General features: G+C 38.5%; 1 protein-coding gene across 1 annotated transcript in view; it reads left to right on the top strand.

The window, feature by feature from the left end:
- The window catches only part of wls (Wnt ligand secretion mediator), a 126,075-nt gene that overhangs the window by 38,810 nt on the left and 62,759 nt on the right, over nt 1-24,506 (top strand). Inside the window, exons 4-5 of the mRNA XM_083117468.1 lie at nt 16,049-16,170; nt 17,547-17,690. Of these exons, the coding sequence (XP_082973594.1) occupies nt 16,049-16,170; nt 17,547-17,690 (266 nt within the window). The remainder of the gene's footprint in view (nt 1-16,048; nt 16,171-17,546; nt 17,691-24,506) is intronic.

Genomic DNA, 24,506 nt, shown 5'->3' with positions numbered 1-24,506 from the left:
TTGTTTCTTCCTCGCATTGTGTACAAGTCTTAAACAATATGCAATCACTCTTTGATGGTCGGTGCATTTGTAACTAGATTTACTGTAGTTGTTCTTTGTTCTTCAAGTTCGACAAGTTCAAAGTCATCATCGGTTGACGATGTTGGACTTGGAAAGCCATGTTGTTGGAAGTGATAGCCAATCAGCGCCATAAAACCACATTTGAGAGGTGTGTATTGAGCCTACATTTGTCCCTCTGCTAATTAAATCTGCGAGGTTTTGTGCTGACACTACATGCTCCAGTAGTGAGGCTTAGTGCATTCTTGAATTTGTGAAACTATTTGCTACAAAGGTTTTCCATCGTCTTGCAGGAGATGCAAGATCTTTGAATCGGTTCATAGATTGATTCTCCTGACTTCTAATTGTAGTAGTTGTAACACCTTGTGTGTTAGTTTTGCCAACAACAAAGCAGCACATAATTGAAGACTAGGAAGAGTGATCCTTCTTATAGGTGCCACATGCAAACGTGAATGAAGTAATGAAGTAGTTTCACCATCTTCATTTGTTGATCTAAGATACAAACAACAGCCATATGCAACTTGTGATGCATCTGAAAATCCGTGGAGTTGAATGTCAACCACTTTTCGTTGAACTAGCACAAATCTGTTAACTTAAATCTGATTAATGTTTGGTAACTGTTGAAACAAACTTTTCCACTCCAAGTTTTGGAATCATAATTGTTGTAGAAATATCTTATAAGAAATTACTATTGGACTCACTAGTCCCAAAGGATCAAAGATTGATGTGACAATAGAAGCTACTTGTCGTTTAGTGATGTTGTCTTCATAACATGAAACTATCTCCTTGTTATTTGCTTGCAATTTATTTGTAGTTGGTTTCTATGTGAGGCCTAAAGCTGTAACGCTTGTTCCTTTGTCAAACTGGAACAGTAGTTGCATTTCTCTACAAGTAGCTGGGACAGCTTCAAGAAGATTTGGATGATTAGAACAGCATTTCTTCAAAGTGAATCCTGCTGAATTAAGTAAATTGATTAGTTCTCTTTGCAATTGTTTAGCTTCTTCGATACTGTTGGCTCCAGTGAGGAGGTCATCAACGTAACAATCTAATTGCAAAACTTTGGATGCATTCAAAAACTTGGTTGCTTCCTCTTCAGCTAACTACTACAATGTTTTGGTTGCCAAAAATGGTGATGATGCCAAACAAAATGTGACTCTTGTGAGCTCAAACATTTGTACTAGTATTTCTGTAGATTTTCTCTAAAGAATGCATTGAAACCTAGTGTCGTCTGGATGTATCGAAACTTGTCTGAACATCTTCTCGACATCTGCCGAAAATACAATCTTGTGTGTTCTGAAGCAAAGAGCTATAGACTGAAGATCATCATGTGTGGTTGGACCAGCCATCAGTATTTCATTTAATGAGACTCCAGTTGTTGTTTTTGTTGATGCATCAAAAACAATTCGGTTTTTCGTGCTGCTGCTGCTGCTAGGTTTGAATATAGGGTGATGCTGTAAGTAGTATGATACGTCTTCAGCTTCATTTGGATCTAGTTGTACTGGTTTCATGTGTCCCAACATTTCATACTCCTCGAGTATTCTGCTATATTCCCTTTTCAACTCTGGTTGTTGTTGAAACCTCTTCTCTAATTGATGTAATCTGAAAAGTGCCTGGTTGTATGAATTTCCTAGTTCTGTATGATCTGATCGAAATGGGAGACGAACAATGAAATGTCCTGTTTCATCTCTGGTGGTGTGCTGACTGAAGTAGATTTCGCAAGCTACTTCATCTGTTTTTTGTTTTTAATACATTTCTTCCAACTCCCAGAAGCATTGTAATTGAGAATCCAAGTTGTCCTCCATGCTGTGTACTAGGTTGTGTAGGCTGTTCCATCCGACCAGCTAAAATCCAACCTAATTCAGTGTCAATAGTAACAATGATGAAATTGGCAGCTTCCAGTTCTTACACAATATATATGTCATCTCTTGTTTATGTCTCAGGAAGAAGTAAGTGCAAGTAAAGTTCCAATCCAATTAGTAGTTCTATCCCTTCTGGTTTGTAGAAATCTGGATCTGCTAACTCAGTTTCTGTTGATAGGTTCCAATGTTAGTGTTGAATAACTCGAGAAGGTATGTTTGTTCCCTGTGATTGATTGATTGATTGAGTTGGTGTTTTAAGTCCACTTTATGTGATTGATTGATTGAGTTGGTGTTTTAAGTCCACTTTATGCACAGTAAGGCTAATTGGGACTGGACCTACAATTTAAAGTGGGATCCGAACCACTATGTGCCTCCACTGGGAATTGAACCCAGGACCCCTTTATTACAAGGCGACTACGCTAACATTGCGCCATCCGGGAGGTGATGTTCCCTGTGATGTGTGGGAGTATCAAACAAGTGAAGTCTGGAAGTCAGACACTCTTGAGCACAGCTGAATGTCTACACTGTGCTTGGCTTCAATGAAACATTATTGATTCCTCTGATTGGAATATGATTTTTGTTTCTTCTCTTAAATGTACAGTATGAAGATTGCAATGAAGTTGTTCTTGCAGCTTCATTCCTCATATCTGGTGACTTGTTCCTTGGTTGGTCTTGCCTTAAAGGACCACCTCATTTACCACTTTCATCTGGATGCAACAATGAATTGTGTTTCAATTGTGCCTAATGATGGAGCATTGTTTATAGCATCCGATTCATCTGTAGGTGTAGCTCGTGTTTGCTTATGTTTCTCTATAATGACTTCCATTTTACCCCATACCTTGTAGTAAACTTCCTCAAAATCCTCCCTGTGAGGTTCATAATTCTTGTTTGTATCTTCTACTTGTAAACGAGTTTGAACTTCAACATATTTTTCCAACAAAGGTGTTAAATTCTGCAAACGGACCCTTACATCTTGAACTTGCCCCATTTCTTCAAAGACATTGATGAATGTTTGTGTTCGTGTTAAGTGGCCCTTAAGCCCAGCTCTCTTGTGTATCAACAATCTTTTCTCTTCTCCATCCATCGGGAAGGAAAGAGGGCAAGATGTGTGGGAAATAATACGCGAGGAAATGTGTAAACAAAATATGGTGTGAGCCTAGCTAACTACTGACCTTGATCTTGAAGCTTCCCTGGGCGTTGGCTATGACGTCACTCAGCGGGTAAGCAGGATTCTGTAGTAGGTGATCAAAACTGTCCAAATGATAACGGAATGTCTGTTAAAACCACATGCGTCCATTGTGATTGAAAGTTACATGTAACGCATAATAACTACTGTGACACATGAAAGTACTACAATTGAGCACATAATATGGAACCATAAAATGTTGTTTCATAATTAAACACTGGACTGACTATATACACTATTTAATTAACACTAACAACACTGGACTACATTGGAGTGGAGTCGACCACATTGTAGCAATGTCTCTTGCTATTCTCTCATTCAGTATGGGTATTTCCTGATTTGTACCATGCCCTGCACAGTCTCCGAAGAAGAGAGTCTGCACAGTCCCACCATCTGGTGGTGACATGTTAAATGAACACTTAAAATATACAAATTCTCACACATGGATAACACAAATAATAATACATACACTAATCTATCCCAAACAGATGAGTTGCAGCAATTGTTGCCTCATTGCAAGATGGTCGGCGATCTCTATTTGTGAGCACTTTCTTTCTACCAATGTTCGTACACTGATTTCCTGTGGACTGTGTTTGCTTTCACTGCCTACAAACACATTTCATTATGACACACCAGCAAAATCCGCCACTTCCTGTACACTGTCCTTTTCAATGTCCAAATGCAATGACCCCTTTTGCCACTCACTAACGTCTTTCGTCTGACCCATCCTGCACAAGGGAAACACATGCTTGTCAGGAACCACAACTGGCACAGATACTGCACCTCACAATTCGCTTATCAACTGCAGCGAGTGCCACGCATAGTGGATACTGCTGGTGCAAACATAACCATTCCATGTTCACCTGGAGGGGTCTAATTTTTTTGTCTGGCATAAAAATATTAAAAAGCATTCTTCACCAAGCTCACCCCCTCCCACTTGTGCAACTTAGGAAAACAATATCCTTGCATTGCGGAGAGTTGTGCTTGTACAACTCACCGTGTTTGAGCAATTAAGATGAAATGGTTGGACAAGACACATTTTGAAACAAAAGTGTGGATAAGAGATGTTTTGAAACCCTAATGTGATCAAGAGACATTCTGAAGTGGAACACATTAGAAAAGAAATGCTGTGATTCTAATATATTTAGAATAGGAAAGCATTTTGGCTAGAGTGATGCAGGGAGAGCATTTTGCTCAAGGGCCAAATAGTTTGCATGGACAACACTAGATATCATATGGAATTGAGAGCTGCTTTGCTTGTACAAATAACGGTCGAACAGGGGAAACTGAGCAGTATGCACTCAAAGTCCAGTAGTACACGTATAGCTGTAATTTGTCTGTTGTAGTAGGCCCTCAAATATGGACTGTGAAGTGAAAAACACAGTGAAATTGAAACTTAAATGAACATAGTCAACATCTCCATGTTAAAATGTAGTTTAGTTTATCAACCAATACACAGTTATATATGAAAATGAAATAGAAAATTAAGATGATTGTGGGCTGAAACTACGAAGGTGGATATTTTATATTTATGTGTCTATGATTATTGTCACATTAAAATAATAATCCATTTTATACACTCAAGCATGCTTGAGGGTGGGAAGCTTGAATGAGTACAAGCGAGCAAAAGTGGTCCCATGCAGTATGCTTAATATAAGCTTTTTTCATTCTCTAATGTGAATGACATTACACACTGAAAGTAACAGTTGGGTCACTCCATGTGAAATAGCCTAAATTCAGATGTGGTTCTCTGCTCGACCCTCTTCAAATTTGATGTAACTTCTACAGGGACATAGATATGCCACATGGAGACCTGCAAAGTTAAGTAGTTCAGAGCACCAGGGCTGCTTCTGTGAAGGTAAATCTTTCAATGCCATGGCAATTGATGGACTAATAATTTTATCTTTACTATCAAATGTTAATCTAAATATGAATAAATCATCAAGTTCATCATATTATTGCTCATATCAGAAAAAAAAATACCATATTGTAACTCTCTGTCCTAGTTCAATTTTCTGTAAACAAAAGCATAATTGTGTAATCAAAGCTCAGAAAGCAATATGTTTATCACCACTTGATTTCAAACTAGCCTATAAATTATAAGGCTTTGAGAGGCTGGAATTTCTCCAGTTCATGTGCCATGAGAGTGTCATAAAGCTGTTTAAATGGTATCCTGTCTGCTCAAATATTTATTGAGTTATCAATCCTTAAAATACACCTAAATATTAAATTCATAAATTTGAAGCCATTTTCAGAGACCTATATCTCAAAATTGACACTTCTAAGTTGATCATTGTTAGCATCACTGGAGAGAGAAGGTCTAAGTTGTCTAGAAACCTTTTCTTTCATTTTGACACTTTTCCATACAAGGGATATAAACAAGGTTTAAAAAATCTGTTTTGAGCAAGATTCACAAGAGTGCATATAGTCATGGAGATAGCATTTCATGCGTGATGAAATGTACCCTCAGTTTGACAGATTTATAATAGGGGTCCAAGTGTGCAGAAAAAAAATGTCAGATGACCAGGGCTTGAAAAATTTTCTTCAGAGCCAGGTGCCAGGAAAAAAAAAACAATGGCTAATGAAAATACAAATATATTTGGTCTAGGAATTAATTCGTGCGGTTGTTATGCACACATTGAAGCTGTAGTTCAAACACAAAATACATAAATACCTTAAGAAAAATATTGTCCATCGCGAGCCACCACTTTCGCCCATCTGTCAGGCAAGTTACGGATTCCGTGGCGAAAGAAGTCCTCATCCTTTGAAGTGATCCAGTCAGAGACCCATTTTTCGATATCTTCTGAAGAAGTGAACCGCTGTCCAATCAAATCGTTATTCATGCAATCGAACAAGTAGTAGTCCGAAGGAGCAACATCTGGTGAATATGGCGGGTGGGGTAAAACTTCCCATCCGACATTTTCTAAATAGGTTTTGACTGGTTTTGCGACATGTGGGCGAGCGTTATCATGTTGAAAATTAAGTTTATCATGTCTGTTCTCCCATTCTGGTCGTTTCCTGGCCAGAGCTTGCTTCAAACGCATTAATTGTCGTCAATAACATTCTCCATTAATAGTTTCACCCGGTTGCAGCAGCTCATAGTACACCACACCTTTCATATCCCACCATATGCACAGCATAACCTTTGCACAGTGAATATCTCATTTCGGTTGTGATGGACCTGGTTCACCTGGCTTCACCCAGGCCTTTTTTCATTTCGGGTTCTCGTAATGGATCCATTTCTCATCGCCAGTAACAATGCGATGCAAAAACCCCTTTCTTTTCTGTCTTTGAAGCAGCAATTCACAAATGGTTTTTCGTCTTTCAACATCTCTGTCTTTGAATTCATGTGGAACCCAATGTGACATCTTTTGAATCATTCCCATGGCGTTGAGGCATTTGGAAACTGTTGTTTGATCAACGCCTAATGCTTCTGCAAGTTCTTCCTGCGTTTGACATGAATCCTGATCGAGCAATGCTCTCAATTCTTCGTTTTCAAATTTTTTGGCTGTCCAGGTCTTCCAGGCCGAAATCACCACTTCTAAACCGTGCAAACTACTTCTGACACGTTCGCTCAGCTAGCGCATGGTCACCATACACTTCCACCAAAATACGATGACTTTCGGGGCACGAACTGCGCCATGTTCAGTTGACTACAAAATGATGTTGTTGACGCGTCAATCAACTGCCCTATACTACGAACGATGCACGCTGACAGGAGTTTTCAACGCATGTGTGGCTACACGGAACTGTGGGACGATACGCTCGTTACACCATATCTTGTCCAGGCGCACAAATTAATTCCTAGACCAAATATCATGTACATGCATACATTTTTTTAGCTTTAAATTGCAATGTAAAAGTTACAAACTTACATTAGTGTTGAGAGGCTATCCACTGACGTAATAACTGCAGTTTCTTGAAGAAATATTTCCAATTTATCCAAATTTTTTGTAGGGCACACATGGAGTCACACTGATATATTCACAGCAAAAAATAAAATATTGATCCAAAATGAATGTCATTTGCAATTTCACTATTTACGTGTAAAAAAATATTGATCCCAATTATATGTCATTTACAATTTCACTATTTACAAAGATCACATGGCAATCAAGTGGATTCACCAATCTCAAAATTGTGAACCCCCTTTCTACACAATGGCAATGTGCCCCTTGTGGCCATGCACATGCCTTGTGGTTTTAGCACTAAAATACCAATCATTACTGATTTTGTGGAATCAAAATCCTGCAAGGATGGACCATTCAAGTTGATAAACATCAAATTATTTATGCTGTCTGACCCAAATGATGACCTCAAATTTTTCTTGATTAAGTTCATTAAGGAAAAGCTCATCGCACAGCAAACACTAGACACAGGTAGCACGCAAAGCAATTTGCCCAAAATTGGGAATCTATCATTGTTTGACACAACCTTACTCAAAAGACCACTTAGCTTCATTCCTTTGGCAAGCACTTAGAATTCATACCATTAATTCAAAATACTATGCTTTATTGTCTCAAAGTCCACGTTAGAAACCAGAAGTTGGTTCTTGAAATGCTAAGTCAGTGTTTCTATTTCCGTCACTCCAAAATTCTCAAGGTCCTACCCTACTGGCCAGGTGAAAGTATCGAACACTCTGGTGCACATTTCAATGCTGCTCTCACTCTTTAGAAACCTTTTCTCTAGATATTTTGCACCATCTTGCACCAAGACATCCTTGTCAGCTTGAATAGAAGAGCTAGTGCTTTTTGTCAAACCCTGTAGCTGCACACCATCAAAGTTCCCATGCAGAGATGTCTTGTCAAGAAACTGCTGCTCGTTGATACCTGGAACTTCTCTTAATGATGTCAGAGCTGTTACTGTAAGTTTTACGTGATACTGCACAGTGCTTATAAACAAATCTTGTCTTTGGAACAGAAGAGAAAGATTTTTGATAACTATCAGGTAATCCAGTAGGAAATGTATCATGTGAACAAATCTGAAATCTTTGAGTTTTCTCAGAAGTCCCTTTGCAACTGCAGAACGACTGGCCTTCTCTGAATTTCAAATATCTTCCAGATGAATGACGACACATTTCCAATCTTTTACCAAAGCAGTTAATGTACCAACTTTGCTGGCAACCCATCTCACAGCATGAAGGTACTGAATCTTCAGAATCTGCCTCCCTAGTACATCAGATACAGCCCGTAACTGACACATTCTCTTTGGAGAGCATTGGTAAAACTTGTATAAACTTTTAAGTACACCATCTATATCATCAATGCATTTTACATTTCTTACTGCACTTAGTACACTCAATTGTAGCCTGTGAGCAATACAGTGACTATTAATAATATGATTCAACTTTTTCCGAATTTTCTCTAAAAATCCATTTTCTGTTCCAATCATAGTGGCTGCACCATCAGTTCCAATACCAATTAGGTGGTTCGAATTCAGCCAGTGTGACAACCCATACCTTTTCAATTCACTTTCAATTGTTTGCAAGTAATCGTCAGCAGTAACATTTTCAAGAGGAGCAGCTGATAGAAACATGACCTTCACCCCACTGTCTTTTATGAAGCGTACATAAAGTACCACTTCCTCAACAGAAGATTTACCTGTCAATGCATCCAACATTATACTTACATACTTTTGTTCTTGCAGTTCGCTGATTAATTCTTTTCTAAGTACTCTAGCAGTATGAGACACAAATTCGGCACACATCTTGTCATTTCTGTACTCACTTTTCAGTTCAACACCTAGTTTGTCTGATAATGTTAACAAGCCTTCAAAATCTGAGAAGGGCTTGTTATTTTTTGCCACATAGGAGGCTACAGCGAAAACACTTTTGAGATGTGCAAATATCTTTTCGTCCATCGTTTTCACACATGCTGCCAAAGGGGCTGATTCCGGCGAAGTCACTGCCCTGTTTGCAGCAACGCATCTTTTATGGAGAAACGATTCTTCATGTTTCTTGAAAGTTTCCATCTTGAACTGACCAGTAAACCCTTTTACAACTTTTGAATTTCCGTCTGCTATGGTGGGAAATGAAGCACATATTTCACATCTAGCAACACCAACACTGGGGTCAAATTTGAGCCACTTTAGTTCATTGCACCATTCTTCCTTAAATTTCTGGCCTCTGGAAACTGCTTCTGTCGCAAGAGAAGTGTTATTAGACTCCCAATATTGCAGCCGCTGCCTCACATTGTTCTGATGAAGTACACACTCTCGATTCTTTCTTTTTCGAGGGAACAGCAAAAAAATTTGTTAGCCGAGACTGTTTCCAGCTCTGTGGTTTTTCATTTGTTGCTGCGTCTTTCATAATGTATTCAAACACCACTAAAAGTTGCGAAGGTTTGAAAGTGCAAACACAAAACACAAATAATTTTACATCTGCACTGAACTTCACATTCACACGCACGCTTTGGGTAAGAACACCGTAAAGCACAACACAAGGACCCTTGATCATTGACAGATCAGGCCATAAAAAATTTTGGGATACGATAAACAGACACTTCAAGGCACTCCCTCCCCCATCTCTGTCCGCCAGATCTTTAAGTTGAGTGGCAATAGCCGCCATGTTACACAATTTTCTTTTAGATAAAATGTTCAGTGAATATTGACTTGTCATTAGTTATGAATATTTGTGTAATTTCGTGTGAATACACTTCAATAAGACATTAAAATATGCAGAAAGAAAGTCTTGCAGCCCCTTTCCTCCTCCTCTGGATTTGCATGAATTCGACACTGGGCCCCAAGATGTTTAAAACTAAAAGTTAATTATCAATTAACGTAAGAGTAAAATGTGATTGCCCGATGATTAATTAGGAATATTGTTGGGATATATCGATCTGTATGAATCTTTTCATATTAGTAAAAAAAGGGCACTTAAACATTTTTTTGCCGACCTGTGGAGATACGTGCTTCCAACTTTTGCCAAGGTGGTATTTAATTTAATGCAATTTATTATATATCACAGGTTTATCTCTCTTTACCTTGACAAATTGAGCTTTTATTTCATTGATATTAAAACATTTGCAGTCCCTATTTATGTCACAGTAGAACGTGAAAAAGACGAAAGAGGGTTGCTTTGAAGGAGAGGGAGGGGGAGTAACCTTGAGTAGGCCAATCAGAGAGCCTGCCACTTGGAAAAAAAGACGCAAGATCAAACCGGGTTGGTAACATCTCGCCAGCGAGGCTCCGCTATGTTTTCCCCCTCCATGGTGTTGAATTACCTGAAACTTGTCCCCGCGAGTTTCTGGTGATGGGCAACTTGTTCTGTGCTTCATTGTGGTTTTACAGTAAGAATAACCTCGGTCAGGTTCGCGAACCCCCGATGTATTAATACTCCATTCTTGACATTCAAGTGGTGTCATCTACTAGCAATTGTGCATACTACGAAGCCGAGCATCACCTTATTCAGGACCGCTAAATCACGTGAGCGAAATGCTTGCCGAGAGAAAGTGGAAAAGGAGGGGGGGGGGGAGCAAAGAGTAAGAAAATGTTCGTGATTCTATGTAATTTTCACAATGTTGTAAAAAAACATTTGCTAGCTCACACTGTAATGCAATTTGAACTTAGAATCTTAAAAAATTCGTACATACTAAATTTTAAAAAAAGTCAATATTACAGCAAAACATCATAGTCGCCAGGCTGAAATTTTCAGTCGCCCTGGCAACCGGGATATTTCGATTGATTGATTGATTGATTGATTTGTTGTGTTAAGTCCACTTTATGCACAGTAAGGCTAATCGGGACTGGACCTACAGTTTAAAGTGGAATCCGAACCACTTGTGCCTCCACCGGGTATCGAACCCGGGACCCCTTGATTACAAGGAGAAGACGCTACCACTGCGCCATCGGGGAGGCCCCGGGATATTTCGAGCCCTGCACATGACTCACTTTTTGATCGCTTAGCCACCATATTGGATTCATAATGGCAATTCATATTTTTAAATTGCTCATTTCTTGGATATTTATGAACCAAATTCAATTTTATTTTTTCAGTTTGAATACTCTAAATAAGACCTTCAATTCAAATTATGTTACCATTTTTTAATTAAAAATTTGAAAAATGGAAATTATGTAGATAATTTGTATGATGAATTTATGTTTTATGGGAGAAATTCACCTGTTATTTAACCTTATCTAGTTTCTTAGTTCAGCTAAATCACATTTGTCCAACTTTATGCCAGGGGGAGGGGAGGATATTTGAATATTTATGGTGCAGGGTGCCGAGAAAGTAGCACGTTCTGATTCCGGATCTCGGCCCGTTCGATAGTAACAATGATGAAATTGGCTGCTTCCAGTTCTTACACAACATATATGTCAGCACAAATGAAAATGAAGGATTAGGACATAGCCAGGAGTGCCCAAACTACAGTCTTTGGACCATATTTGGCCCACCTTAATATTTATTTTATTTTGGGGCTTTAACTTTAGTGTAAATACCATCAGTGGCGCAGGAACGTTTTTCATTTGGGGGGGTACAAAATTCAGCCTCCCATATATCCACGTGTGTGTGTGTGTGAGCACACACACGCACGCATATATATACACGTATACTATGCATATACTACTTCAAAGGTAGTACCTATAGGTATAATGTGAAGGCAACTGAAATATTCCATTTTAGAACAGCACATGAATTTCCTGTTTTTTTAATTAAAAATTGGCATAAATAATTTTTATTTCTTTGTTTTCCTTCGTATTTATGGTCATTTTAAAAACAGGTTTTAACCAGATAACAATCCCGAAAAATATAAAGCTCTGGACCTTGTTCATGGGCTTGTTTTGAATTTAACGAAACGGAATATCAGGAGTTCGAAATGTGAAACTTGCGAACAAAGATACAGCTATTGATTTTTAATGCAGTGTGAGATTAAAGGGGCTGAGGAGGATTCCCCCCTCTCCTCTATCTTCAGCCATCCCAACCAGGAATAATCGTCTCTCACCAACTGGATATAGAAACCATATTATTGAATATATCATATATAAGAGTCCACATCAGTTCATTTCATTTTAATTTTAAAGTCCCATAGCTAAGCATAAAGATATTTTTAAATAATTTATGGCAGATGTATACCACATCCAATGCCTTTTAGAAGCCATGTATTCGGTATTTCCTCAGACATCTATAGGGTGTTGTATTTTTTTAAAAAAATATTGAGTTGAGATGGTTCCTGATCAACTCGTAAGAGGTCAAGTTTGGAATGTTTGTAAAACATTTGACAAAGCATTTATTTGTAACATAATTATTTGTACCTAACAACGTTCTTCAAGCACTGAAAATACTATCATTATATATACACAAAACCGAAATCCGTAAGATCTCAGAGCAAGCAAGGAAAAGACAAATGCTCGAAAGTTGTTTTATTTCTCTTTTCCAATCTTCGGTGGATAATATGAAGAGCCGGCCAAGGTTTCTTTTCATATTTAGTAGTGTTTTAAGGTGACTTGTCAATTCCTCGTTTACGTGAAAAGGTGAACTTTAATGTAAGCAAAAGTATGTGCGCGTCAAAGTTAAATATTTTCGCATCTACAAAGAAAATCCAAAACACATTCCCACCTTGCCAGCCCCCGTGGCGGGGCATTCTATGATGCCAGAGGTCCAAATCCCAGCCTGGGCATGGGTGTTATTTATGAGCGTCTCTTCATCAATTTCATCATACCATCACTCATCCTCATCTTCGCGATTAGCCAGAAGTGGCTGAAATTTGAAGTATAATAAACCAAATCACTCAATCAAACATTCCCATCTTGCTCAAAGACCTTGTGAATTCAATCAAAAATCTACCAATATCTACCAACCGAATGTGAAATGTCATAGACCTAACCTTAACTGATTAGAAAAAATAATTTAGAAGTTTTAAACATACTTTTACTTTCCTTATACCCCCAGTGCATTGCTTTCATGCCAAAAAATTTGTAAGAAATTGAATGAAGATAACACAGTGGCCTTAACAAGCAAACTGGCAAACCATAGGACCTGCAGCGAGTCTCATTTATCCCGTGCATTCATTTGACTAATGTAATTTTCTTCCAGTTTGACTTTAGGGTTTAACTTCAAATGGCATTGTATTTGTGTTGCATTTGATATCAAAATTAGGTTTTAGGCGATTAATGTCCAATTCTAAGTACTATATCTAATACTTAGGTAAAAGTAAGTTGTCGTCCTCTGATAAAATCACAAATTGCACCCTGTTGTAATGTCTAGGAAAGGGGAACCTTTCATTTGACCTAGGAATGACATCGAGATGAGACGAGAGGAGAATTGTCACAGCCTCATCTAGTCTCCTGTGTGGTGAGTTTGAGTTTGTTTAAGTTGGTGTATTAAGTCCATTTTATGCACAGTTAGGCTAATCGGGATAAGAACCACTGTGCCACGTGCCTCCACCAGGTATCGAACCCGGAACCCCTTGATTACAAGGCGACGACGCTACCACTGCGCCATCGGGGAGGCCCTCCGGTGTACTGAGGTACTTCTCGTTCTTGTTTGTGTTTCCGTGTCCACTCAGAAGTTGTTAAAACTTATTCTATATACTTTATATCCACTTCATTGGCTAATCGGGACTGAATCTGAAGTTTAAAGTGGAATCCAAAGCTCAGTGCATGTTGGACCCTTCAATTACAAGGCGAGATATCTCGTCCTGACCCACGAAATGTTTAGTATAAGCAACACATACATTGTGTCACCACTCAAAGTTTCACAATGCATATGTCATTAAAGCAACACTTTTCTAATAGGCTAACGTTTTTCTGCTTTATATCTTGTTTCGATGTTATGAACCATCGAAATACGGAATTATATTATAAATAGATTAAACCGGACAACACAGGCTCACAATTATTACTAATGCATTAACTTTGCAATTACAGTAAACAAAATACACGATATTTTGAAAAAAAGAAGTCAATAAATTTAAACGCTTGTTATGTCTGATAAGAGACACAGTAATTTAAATTTATTTTTACCAATTTCTTCAAATATGATACCCGAGTTACGAACGAGATCATCTTGGACAACAAGTATCGCCTCGCTTTGATTTTGCAGAGATTTATTTCAGTCTTGTTTCGAAATTTGAGAGGAAACACATTCTTTTCTTGTCTCACTATCATCTCTATGTTCAAAAATCTCTTAATATATAGGTTTAAGTATAGTTTTCCCTCTTACAAAGTTATGAAGTACAGGAATACATTGTACCCTCAATGTCTCGTCTCATTTGTGTAAGTATTTCGTTTCGGAAAATTCCATTTGAAAAATTCAACAGAAAAGGTCAGTCATATACTCTTCTGATGAATATTTTATATATTATCTTTGAATCGACGCAACCACTTCTTTAGAAAAGTGTACCCCCCTTACGCAAGGGAGCATTCATCTGGAGCGTGATTTTCTGAGAGTAAACTTTATCTGATTCCATCGTTTCACAGAAATTTTACACAATTATCATCTCCTTAAAGAGGTTTCCAAGAAGCCAGGTGAATGAACTAACTTCATAGTAGCATGCACAATGTAGTAGAATAAGTTTACAATGGTTTGAATTTCTGTAGTAGCTAAGTAAGATAAATTAGATAATGCTTGTAAGTTATAAACAATATACCTAAACCTTTTTTATTGAGCGAATTGAAAATATGTTCCTTTAACAGTAGCACCTTGCGTCTGTCAAATTATCTAAGGGTGGTACAGGGGGTACAGTGGGATTTTCGGATTTAGGGGGTACAGTACCCCCCTTCAAAAATTTGAGGGGGTACAATGTACCCCTGTACACCCCTCACCTATTCCTGCGCCACTGGATACCATGTAATATGACCTGAGTAGATATTGACCCTACATGCAAGAAGACTTGCTTATCCTTGCTATAAACTGCAAGAGAAGACCAATAATTTATTCTGGTGCTCCGTTCTCTTTGAGGTGGAAACTGGGAGCTTTATATAATTTCTTTTGAAAGGTGTATTACAGTGATCTTAGGATTAGACTAGATTAAATACTCATGATGGGATGGTTTATTTGTTCAAGACTGTTTGAAGCTGGCTGAAACTTCTTTGTTGTACCAGCAGGGTTTGTAGTGATTCTAAGGTGTAGCATTCCTTTTTATTTAAACCAATTTATTTGATCCAATGTCTGTATCATAATGATAGATTTGTGAAAGGAATTATCACAATATTTTTTTAAAAAAAAGCTTTTTTAATGCGTAATTTCTCAATTTTAGCTTATTTACTTAGTGTGTCTCGATTCAAGAACAGACCAAGACTTGTCCAGACAGGGTGTATGTAACTTGAAACAAGAACAAGAAAACAAGAATTTTCAACTTGAAAGAATATGAGACTCTTGCTTCCTTTTCATATAATTTTTATAGTCCCTCCCCAATGGTGCAGTAGAAGCAATGTTGCCCTGTATTCAAGGACTCATGGTTCAATTCCCAATGGAAGTGCACAGTGGTTCGGATCCCACTTTGAACTGCAGGTCCAGTCCTGATTAACCTATATGAGCATAAAATGATCTTAGAACTAACTTTGATATCATACCTGTAAGATTCTATTACAAGAGTCTTCGCATTAGTGTATTTATCCTTCAGAATATACAATAACATAAATGTGTGGTTTAAAACAGATGTTTAACTTTGTTTTTGTTGTTTTTCCATCAGATGGAACAAAATTGTTCTCCAGTAACTTGTGCTTGTAGCCTAGTCTGTACTGATCAAAACGAGTTATGACTCAGTAGTTTACTAGGAATTTCTACTTGAAAATCACCATCATTTTTCATGCTTAATTATTACATTTTTTCACGTGTATGCTTTATTCATGATATCTAGAATGCATTTTTTAACTGCAAAGAGAAAGAAAATATAAACAAAGAGTGTTAATAATTTTACTTTCATGTGTGATTTGTATAAGCACCACATTTCATTTTTATTGTGTTACAGTAGAGAAAGTACAAATGGCAATTTCATTTTTATTCCAGTGGATCATATTATTACTTTGAAATCAAGACTGGGTTACAGGAACAAGGGAGATCCTTCAGATGCATGGAAGTTGTATGCCTTTTCAGATGAAGAAAGACGACTGGATTGTTCTATTGATAAGGTAAATCACATTTTATTTTTATTCATTTATTTATATTATGAATATTATGTTTGTCTACCTTTACCAATTATAAATTTCTAGTATACATGTTGGCCACAAAACCTCTATTCACACATAACACTAGATGTTCACTCAAGCTTAGTTGGTTGCAAAATACAGTTTAAAATGTTATCTGTTACAGATTTCAGAATTACACCTCAGAGAGAATTGTGATATATCTTTTAGTTGTTGTTGAGTTTTACTTTTTAAAAAAATGGTATGTCCCCCGAATGATATTGCTCATCAAAGTAAAGAATTGGAAATGCCTCAGTGACCAAGGTTTTATAATGTAAAACTGGTGTAAATATATTTTATAGGGTGTCTACTAACCAGGAATTATTGACACCAGGAATAAAATGTGAATTCTGCATGCATTTTGTTCACTAACAAGAAAAAAAGATGTGTGTGTATGTTAAGCACATTTTGTCTATTTGAAGTAAAAACTCTACTTTTCTTTGTTAATGCTGTATACTCTGTTCAAATTACTGGTAAGTGAAAATAATGAATATTTATGTGTAAATAACGTAAGTGAAAGGAAGCATTGAGATGGGGAAATAATTTTACTGCCCCTTATTCATGCACTTCTAAGCCTGGACCTACTTGATGTAGGCCCAAAATATGACCATGTTAAATGCAATGATCACGTTGGTATACTGTTGAATTGCAGTAAAAGTTCAAAGTGGTTTAGTAGATAATTAAGTTTGGAGAGATTTTTGAACATAGATTTTGTCCCTAATGCAAACTTGAAAGAAAAGTCAGATAACCAGATCTTAAAAAGTCTTTATTTAAAGAGGAAAACAAGCCTCTTTAGTCATTTGTCTATCCTTAGACAATAATAAAACTTTCCTGGGCCTTAACATTGCTTATACTGTACATATACTCTGTTGAATTCTAAAGGCAACTTTTTGATATTGGAGTTCACGAAATGAACTTTTTTTTGGCCCATCCTAGTGTGTGCTTTTACAAACCTACAATACAACTTGAACATGCCAATTAATTTACTTTTTCTGAAAGTATAGTATTGCTTGCTTGCATGTCTCGCAGTATATTCTGATTTTGGAACTGTGTTATTCAATGTAGATAATTGCTAAATTCAGACAGACACTATTGATATTGGCCAATACTGATGCAGCTTAAGTTTACCTTAGTATTGAGAGATTGGAATCTGTATTGTCTGTAATTATTATTTTTTTTTCATTAATATTTATACTTTTATGTAGTTTGTGTACTTTGAATTTCAGTATTATTTTTGCCTTAAAATTAAAGATGCCAATTGAATTGAGTTGATTTGTATTGATGAAACTAAACACTTGAATATTTTCTTTTTTTTCTTACAGCCTAAGCCTGAATACTTCTATGATTGTTCTATCATCCCACTATTTGAATTAGGTTCTTTGCATCATGACTTCTATCTGCTCAATATAAGAGTTCCTAGGAAGAAGGGAGATCATCATGATTTATTTAATGGTTTATATCTTGTGGTAAGTAAAGAGAATGATTAAATTGACAACATACATACAAGGATCATTCGGAAAGTAACAGCCATTTGGCTGTAAATAAAAAAAACCTCTTAGATGCAACAAATTTTTACTTTACATCTGAAAGGTTCAGTTGTTCTGTATTTTTCAACATAGTTACCATGTAAATTCAAGCACTTGTCATAGAGTTTCACCAACTTACCAATCCCTTCTGCATAAAACTTGGCTGCCTGGGAATTCAACCAAACTGTCGCAGCATTTTGAAGATCCTCATCGTCAGTGAAGTGCTGTGCCCCAAGGCACTTCTTCATGAGAGTGAACAGATGAAAATCAGAAGGAGCCAAGTCTGGGCTGTATGGGGATGATCAAAAATGTTCCATTTGAATTGGCGCAAAAGGTCTTGTGTTTGCCAAGCAGTGTGAGGGCGAGCGTTGTCGTGCACAAACACCTCAGATGTCAGCAGACCACGACGTTTGTTGTTCTCAGTTTCTGCAATGTGTTACAGTAAACTTCAGAAGTGATTGTCCTACCACGTTCCATGAATTTGACAAGCAAGATTCCCTTAGCATCCCAAAACAAGGTGGCCATAACCTTCCTCGCTGACAAAGTTTGACGGGCTTTTCTCGGCTTGTTTGGAGAACTGGTATGAGCCCATGCCAGTGACTGTTGTTTTGTCTCAGCGTTCACATACACCACCCAAGTCTCGTCGCCAGTCACTATTCTGTTCAAAAACTTTTCCCCTTCCATGTTGTACCAGGATAGAAAGTTTAAGGCAGAGACCATTGGACTGGTTTTGTGGATCTCTGTGAAAATTTTTCTCTACCCACTGAACACACAACTTTCGGTAGCCTAATTTTCCAGTGTTAACCTCGTAACACAGTCCGAGAAATGTTCGGAAATTTTGTTTGTTCTTCTCAGTTCAAGATTGTGAATCGACGGTTCTCACGAACTTTGTCGTCAATTTTGTTGATAAGATCATCACTCACTACAGAAGGCCTACCACTCCTAGGGTCATCATAAATGTTTGTTCTTCCTGCTTTGAAACATCTGATCCACTGATGCACAACACCTTCACCCATAAAGTTTGGGCCATATACGGCACACAATTCACGATGAATGTCTGCCGCTGACAGATTTTTTTACCCAGAGAAATCTTATCACTTTGCGTACCTTGCATTTGGTGGGATTTTCGATGGCAGCACACATTTTGTGACGTTATAACCAGCACACGCAACACTATGATGCTCTCACTAGCACAGCTGGAAGCTTACTGAATCACAGATTGTGTGATGTAACAACGGTTGCACTCTGTCCACTACTACTAGCACCACGCCACAATGGCAGTTACTTTCTGAATTACCCTTGTACATAAACATTTTCTTCACTCTTATTTTGTTGAATCTAACCACTACATAATAAGTAATATTTTGTAATGTGCAGGATGGTTTGGTAGCATCATCTCCTGCCCATAAGATTCTATGGCATGCGTTTTTCAAATGTGCAGTAATATATGAGAAAATCATAGGAGAACTATTTGCTGTAGAAAGGTGAGATCTGTTTCTTTTTCTTCCCAAAGACCTTTCAGAGGTGGTGAAATTATACACCCCCACAAGATAGAAGAAAATTCAAATTTTGCTAAGAAAAAAAATCTTCATCCGCAGGTCACTCTGGTCACTGCAATGAACTAAAGTGAATGAAAAGTCTGATACAGTCAACTCTCGATACAATGACCTTTCACGGTTCCCGGGAGAAGGGTCGTTATTTCGAAGGGGTCATTATTGGAATTTGCACCAATTTTTAGCTTCAACGGAGCTCAAACAGTCACGAAGATTCGTAACACCATTTATCCTTCATAGTTATACAACCTGTTATACACAGGATGCATGTCGTGAGAAGGAAAACAGAACACGAAAACATTTTTTTTTTTTAAAAAGAAGGATTTTAAATAATGTTGTTTTCTTTTAATTGTGCACAGTCGTTGCTCTTCCCCGAAATTCTTACAATTCTAGTTCGTGAGAAACCCGTTTGCAATGAGATCTACAAAAAGGAAAACAATCGTTTATTGCAAGCGAAACTCTAAGAATCTTGACACCAGTCACACTGACGCAAGCAAAAGTCAGGAGATATAATCGGGCAGAATTAATGTTGGATTTTATACAGGTCTACTAGAGCATTGTCTGTAACAGGATTAAATGCTAAGATAAAATCTCTTGGGAGACACAACACAACCTTTCTTGGCACCAGGTAAAAAAAAAAAAAAGCGGGGCTGTAAATTTCGTTCTGGTTAGGCTGTGTAAAATACATCGTCAAAAAAAGTCATGTTTTATTTGCTTCAACCAACTTCATATTCATCCCCTCCTCCCATTCAAGTGAGCATTCCTCTTCCCCGACTTGCATCGAAATCCCGCCTGAAAAAGGAAACATGTTAGTACATATGCTTTTTTTTTGTCTGTCCCCGCCAATTCCCCTAAGGTTGTCTACTATTATATTTCAGTTATGCATATCGCACTTTAAACTGCATACAGGTATCCAGTGTCAATTAGCCCAACAGCATAAACTGAACTCGAATCAAGTTTTGACACTTTCGCAAGTTCACTTTTCATTTTTCCACGTAGAATTTATTTGCGATCGATTTCACCACCTGTCTGGTAGTGTCGTCTTCGCTTGCTGCGGGCAGCATGGTTCCTTCTTCCCTGAAAGGCAGAAAGTAAAAGGCTCGCATCAACTAGCGCCACCACGAACACAAGCGGAAGAAGATGGAACCACCCCGCCGCAAGATAAGAGGTAGGGTCTCTTTTTTTCAGAAAGCTGGAGAAGACCGGAAGAAACTGGCTTGTCTTTTAACTCCTCGCTTTGTGTATGGTGTTCGTATTTCATAATCATCAAAGCAAAACAGTCTTGTGAAGCTGAAGATTCAAAACAATGCTGTTTTTCCTCTGGATGAGTCATTGTGGTTATTACCGTAATTGATAAGGGCAAGCGATGTTTGCCACCTAGACAAAACTCGGGCGTCATTCAGTAGCAGTCTGGTTGGAAAGGAAGGGAGGGGGTAACAGGTGGTTGAACGAGTTTTAAAGGACATCGCTATGCACGTGTTGAAGAACAGAAGTCTTATCAGTAAAGTGCTAATTTTCCAAGCAAGCTGCAGAAGGAAAAAAAAAAGAAGGGTGGATCGAGCACTGCTTTACGCATTCCCATGCTGTCAATAAAGACACGAGCAATGTTTCAGATGCAGAACTTGAATAAAAACCAGCACTTGCCTTATACTGTATATGCATAAATACGATATATATGTAGTACTCTTTGTCCCTGTGTATCAAATTTTACCTTTTTCAAACATTTTCACTAAGTGAGCGAACTTGGAGTCTGCAAGCCCAACCCTGTGGCCGAGTGGTTAGCACATCGCGCTGCGACGCTAAGGGTCCCGGGTTCGAATCCTGGTCGGGCTTGGTTGTTTGTGACTGTCCATTCATCAATTTCATCATTTCATCACTCATCCCCATCTTCGCAAATTAGCCAAGAGGCACAAAACGCGAAGTAAAATAAACTAAATCAATCAATCAATCAATTGGAGTCTGCAAATATTGCAGTTGCGATATAATCGTCCAATAAGTCAGTCCAAGCGAATGGTGAAATGATACCTTTAATGGAGGCCATGAATGCATAATTCTACTTCCTTATATGTACATATATATTAACCATGTAAAAAATCGCATTACCAAAACAAAACAATAAATATTGCTAGACAATGAAACTGACAAAAACACGTAATTTTATAAACACAAAACATCAATAAGTCTACTCACCATTGGCAATATTCAGGCTTATTTTCATCAATTGTCAGTTTGTCCTTGATCAAATTCACTGATCCCTTCCCCCCCCCCCCACACACACACACTGTTTCCCCCTCCCCACTACTTTCTGAAGAAGTCCATTATTGATGTCTGTTTCTTCTTAGATTGTTCTGCAAAGTCTTTCACTTTGTCCTCCCCCTCTTCATCGCTAGATTCCTGCTGCCCTCTGAGTATATCGGCATCATCGAGGGTGCCCCAGACAGCAATGTCATTGTCCGCTGTTATGTACTGCTCGTACGTGCAGCCTGGGGCCAAACTCTGCCAAGTTTCTTCGTTGCAGGGACGAGAGAAAGTTGGGGGGGGGGGGGACAGATGCAGGCACTATCGATTGGGCTGGGGCTCCGCATCCACTGGCGGCAGGCTGTCTGAGTCTTTGGTGGCAGCGGAACGCACACCGATGGCAGGTTCTTCGTCGACTGGTGGGATGAAGTGGGCATGTCGGAAATGGTTAGTAATAACTTCAGGCCTCACAGCCCTCCAACTGGCGACGATTCCTCCCATGGCCCTGAACACGTCCCACTTCTTGACTTCCTGGCCCATGTCAAGTTTCCACACCATACCCCGCACAAGCATCTCACTGTACTTCACCTTCACTCGTTGGATTATCCCCTGGTCCAGAGGCTGAAGCACGCTGCTGGTGTTCTTGGGTAGGAAAACCAGCTCGATGTTCCGGAGATTGTCAAGAGAAGGATGTGCAAGGCAATTGTCGACGAAGAGCACTACTTTCCTGTTTGCCGCACCCATCCTCGACTCGAAGTCTCGAAGCCACCTCGTAAATACCCCCGAGGTCATCCATGCCTTATTATTAAAGTCATAATCACAAGGCAGGATGTTGCACTTGAAACCTCGGGGTTTCTTGAACTTTCCGATCACGAGGGGCTTCATTTTATCCCTGCCGTCCATGTTGCAGCACAGAAGGACCGTGAGATGCTCTTTACTCCTCTTCACACCCTTGCACTTATCCCCTTTCACGGCAAAGAGTGCGATCTGGTATCAGGTTGTAGAATATCCCCAGCTCGTCAGCGTTGTACACACCTTGAGGCAGAGAGCGGTTGAGGATGTTTTGTACCAACGGAAGCCACTCACTCGGCTATTTCGGATCGACCAATGCACTTTTGCCAATGACTTTGTGGCTGGATATTTCATGATGCACTTTGAAACGCTCCAGCCACCCACTTGAACATTTAAAGTTATCTATCCCCAACTTCAGAGCAAAGTCGTTGGCCTTCTTCTGGTCCATTAATAGGTACGTTTTGAGCTCTATGCTGGCCAAACCACTCCAGCATAGCCGTTTCCAGGTTTTCAAATTTTTGGATTTAATATTGCGACTTTGGAATACCATGCTGCCGCGCAATCTCTGTCTTTGTCATTTTCTTTTCGTTCACTTCCTGGATGATCTCGTGCTTCTTTATAAGCATCAAGAATGTTCTCTTTCCACTCATATTGCCGAAATCACAAATCCGTAATAAATAGCGTGGATTGTCAAAAATCGTTCACGAAATCAAATCCAAAAATACAAACAAATCGAAATATAAAAAAGCGTAAGTCATCAAAGAAGCCGTAATCAAAACCAAGAGAAATCCAAAATCGAAATCCAAAACACAATGCACAAATCCAAGATGTAATAGCACAAGCACAAAGAGAGGGTAGCGTATCCAAGAGCAAGCGAAATCACAATGGCAAAACAAGCCTGGCGCGTAAGTAGCGATCGTTGCTGCACTTGGGGGAGGGGACGACAGAGGTCAAGTGCTATTGGATATCACTCAAGTGTGGTGTGGTGGTGTCTATTTTTAGATCAGGCCCACTTGCGACCTGCAGAGTGCATGTGAAGGGAATTGCAACACAGCAAATAAAATGGGTGCAGGAAACGTATTTTTTGGCCGATTTCCTTGAATTCTTCAACTTTTTTTTTTTTTTTCAAATGTTTCACTGTTCCCGGGAAAAGGGTCATTACTTTGAGAGGGTCGTTATATCTGGGGTCTTAGAATCGAGAGTTGACTGTATGTAACACTGTTATAATGAAATCAGTGTAGCCATCTTACGGAATAGATTTCCCAAAAATAATACATAATTTCCAGCATCATCTCTGCGGAAGCTGGATGCTTGAAATTTGCTGAAACTAACAACAAAGGGCCATTTTTTGATGCTATAGAACCCCCCCCCCCCAAAAAAAAAAAAAAACTGGAAAATGAAGGTAATTTCATGAAAGTTTGTAATTTCTGGACTCCTAATTTCCGCACCATGAATTTCCTCTTTTGTGGTATGTCCATGTACCTACAATCCAGCAAAGTTCCATTGGCTTTTTTGAATAATAAAGCATATGCTCGATAGCTTGAAGTGTGTTGTTCACTTCAGATGCAAACATCTGCAAATTCAGTCAGCCATACTCTGCTTTGCAGATGCTTGACTAACATCATTCCACTAGTAAACATGATGAGGGTTACTAACATCCAGAGATGAAGATAGGTCAATGTATTTTTCGATTTTCTATCCACAAAAAACTTAACAAGTGCCATAGTTCATATTTACAATACTTAAGGAAAAATATATATTTTTTTAGTACAGTGAAATTGAAAATATACGTTTCGTGATAGTATGTTTTTTTTCTGGCGGTCCCTGCCAATGCTTATAAGGCTGTGTACTATTATATTTCAGTTATATGATTTTTCCAGTTATGCGTTCGACAAGTTCAGTCCCAACAAGGAAAAAGCTTCAGTTATACGTTTTTAACTCTACTTGTTCGAGAGAATGCTGCACTTGGAGTTCAAGATTTCCATGATGATAACATCTGCCACCCATTCTCATACAGGTTTTCTTATCAGCTGCAACCATGGGGCCAGACTCTTGATTTGGAATTCTATTTTTGTTGCTTGCATCGGAGAGAAGGGGAGGGGCTATGCACCCTTGAACAAGATTGGCCTGTGCTAAATAATCCTGCTTTTGTTCTTTGCATTGCCTTCGGCAA

The sequence above is a fragment of the Lepisma saccharinum genome, chromosome 2 (genome assembly GCF_977018435.1).
Source record: "Lepisma saccharinum chromosome 2, izLepSacc3.1, whole genome shotgun sequence".
Lineage (NCBI taxonomy): Eukaryota > Metazoa > Arthropoda > Insecta > Zygentoma > Lepismatidae > Lepisma > Lepisma saccharinum.
This window is presented reverse-complemented; position numbering and strand designations above follow the sequence as displayed.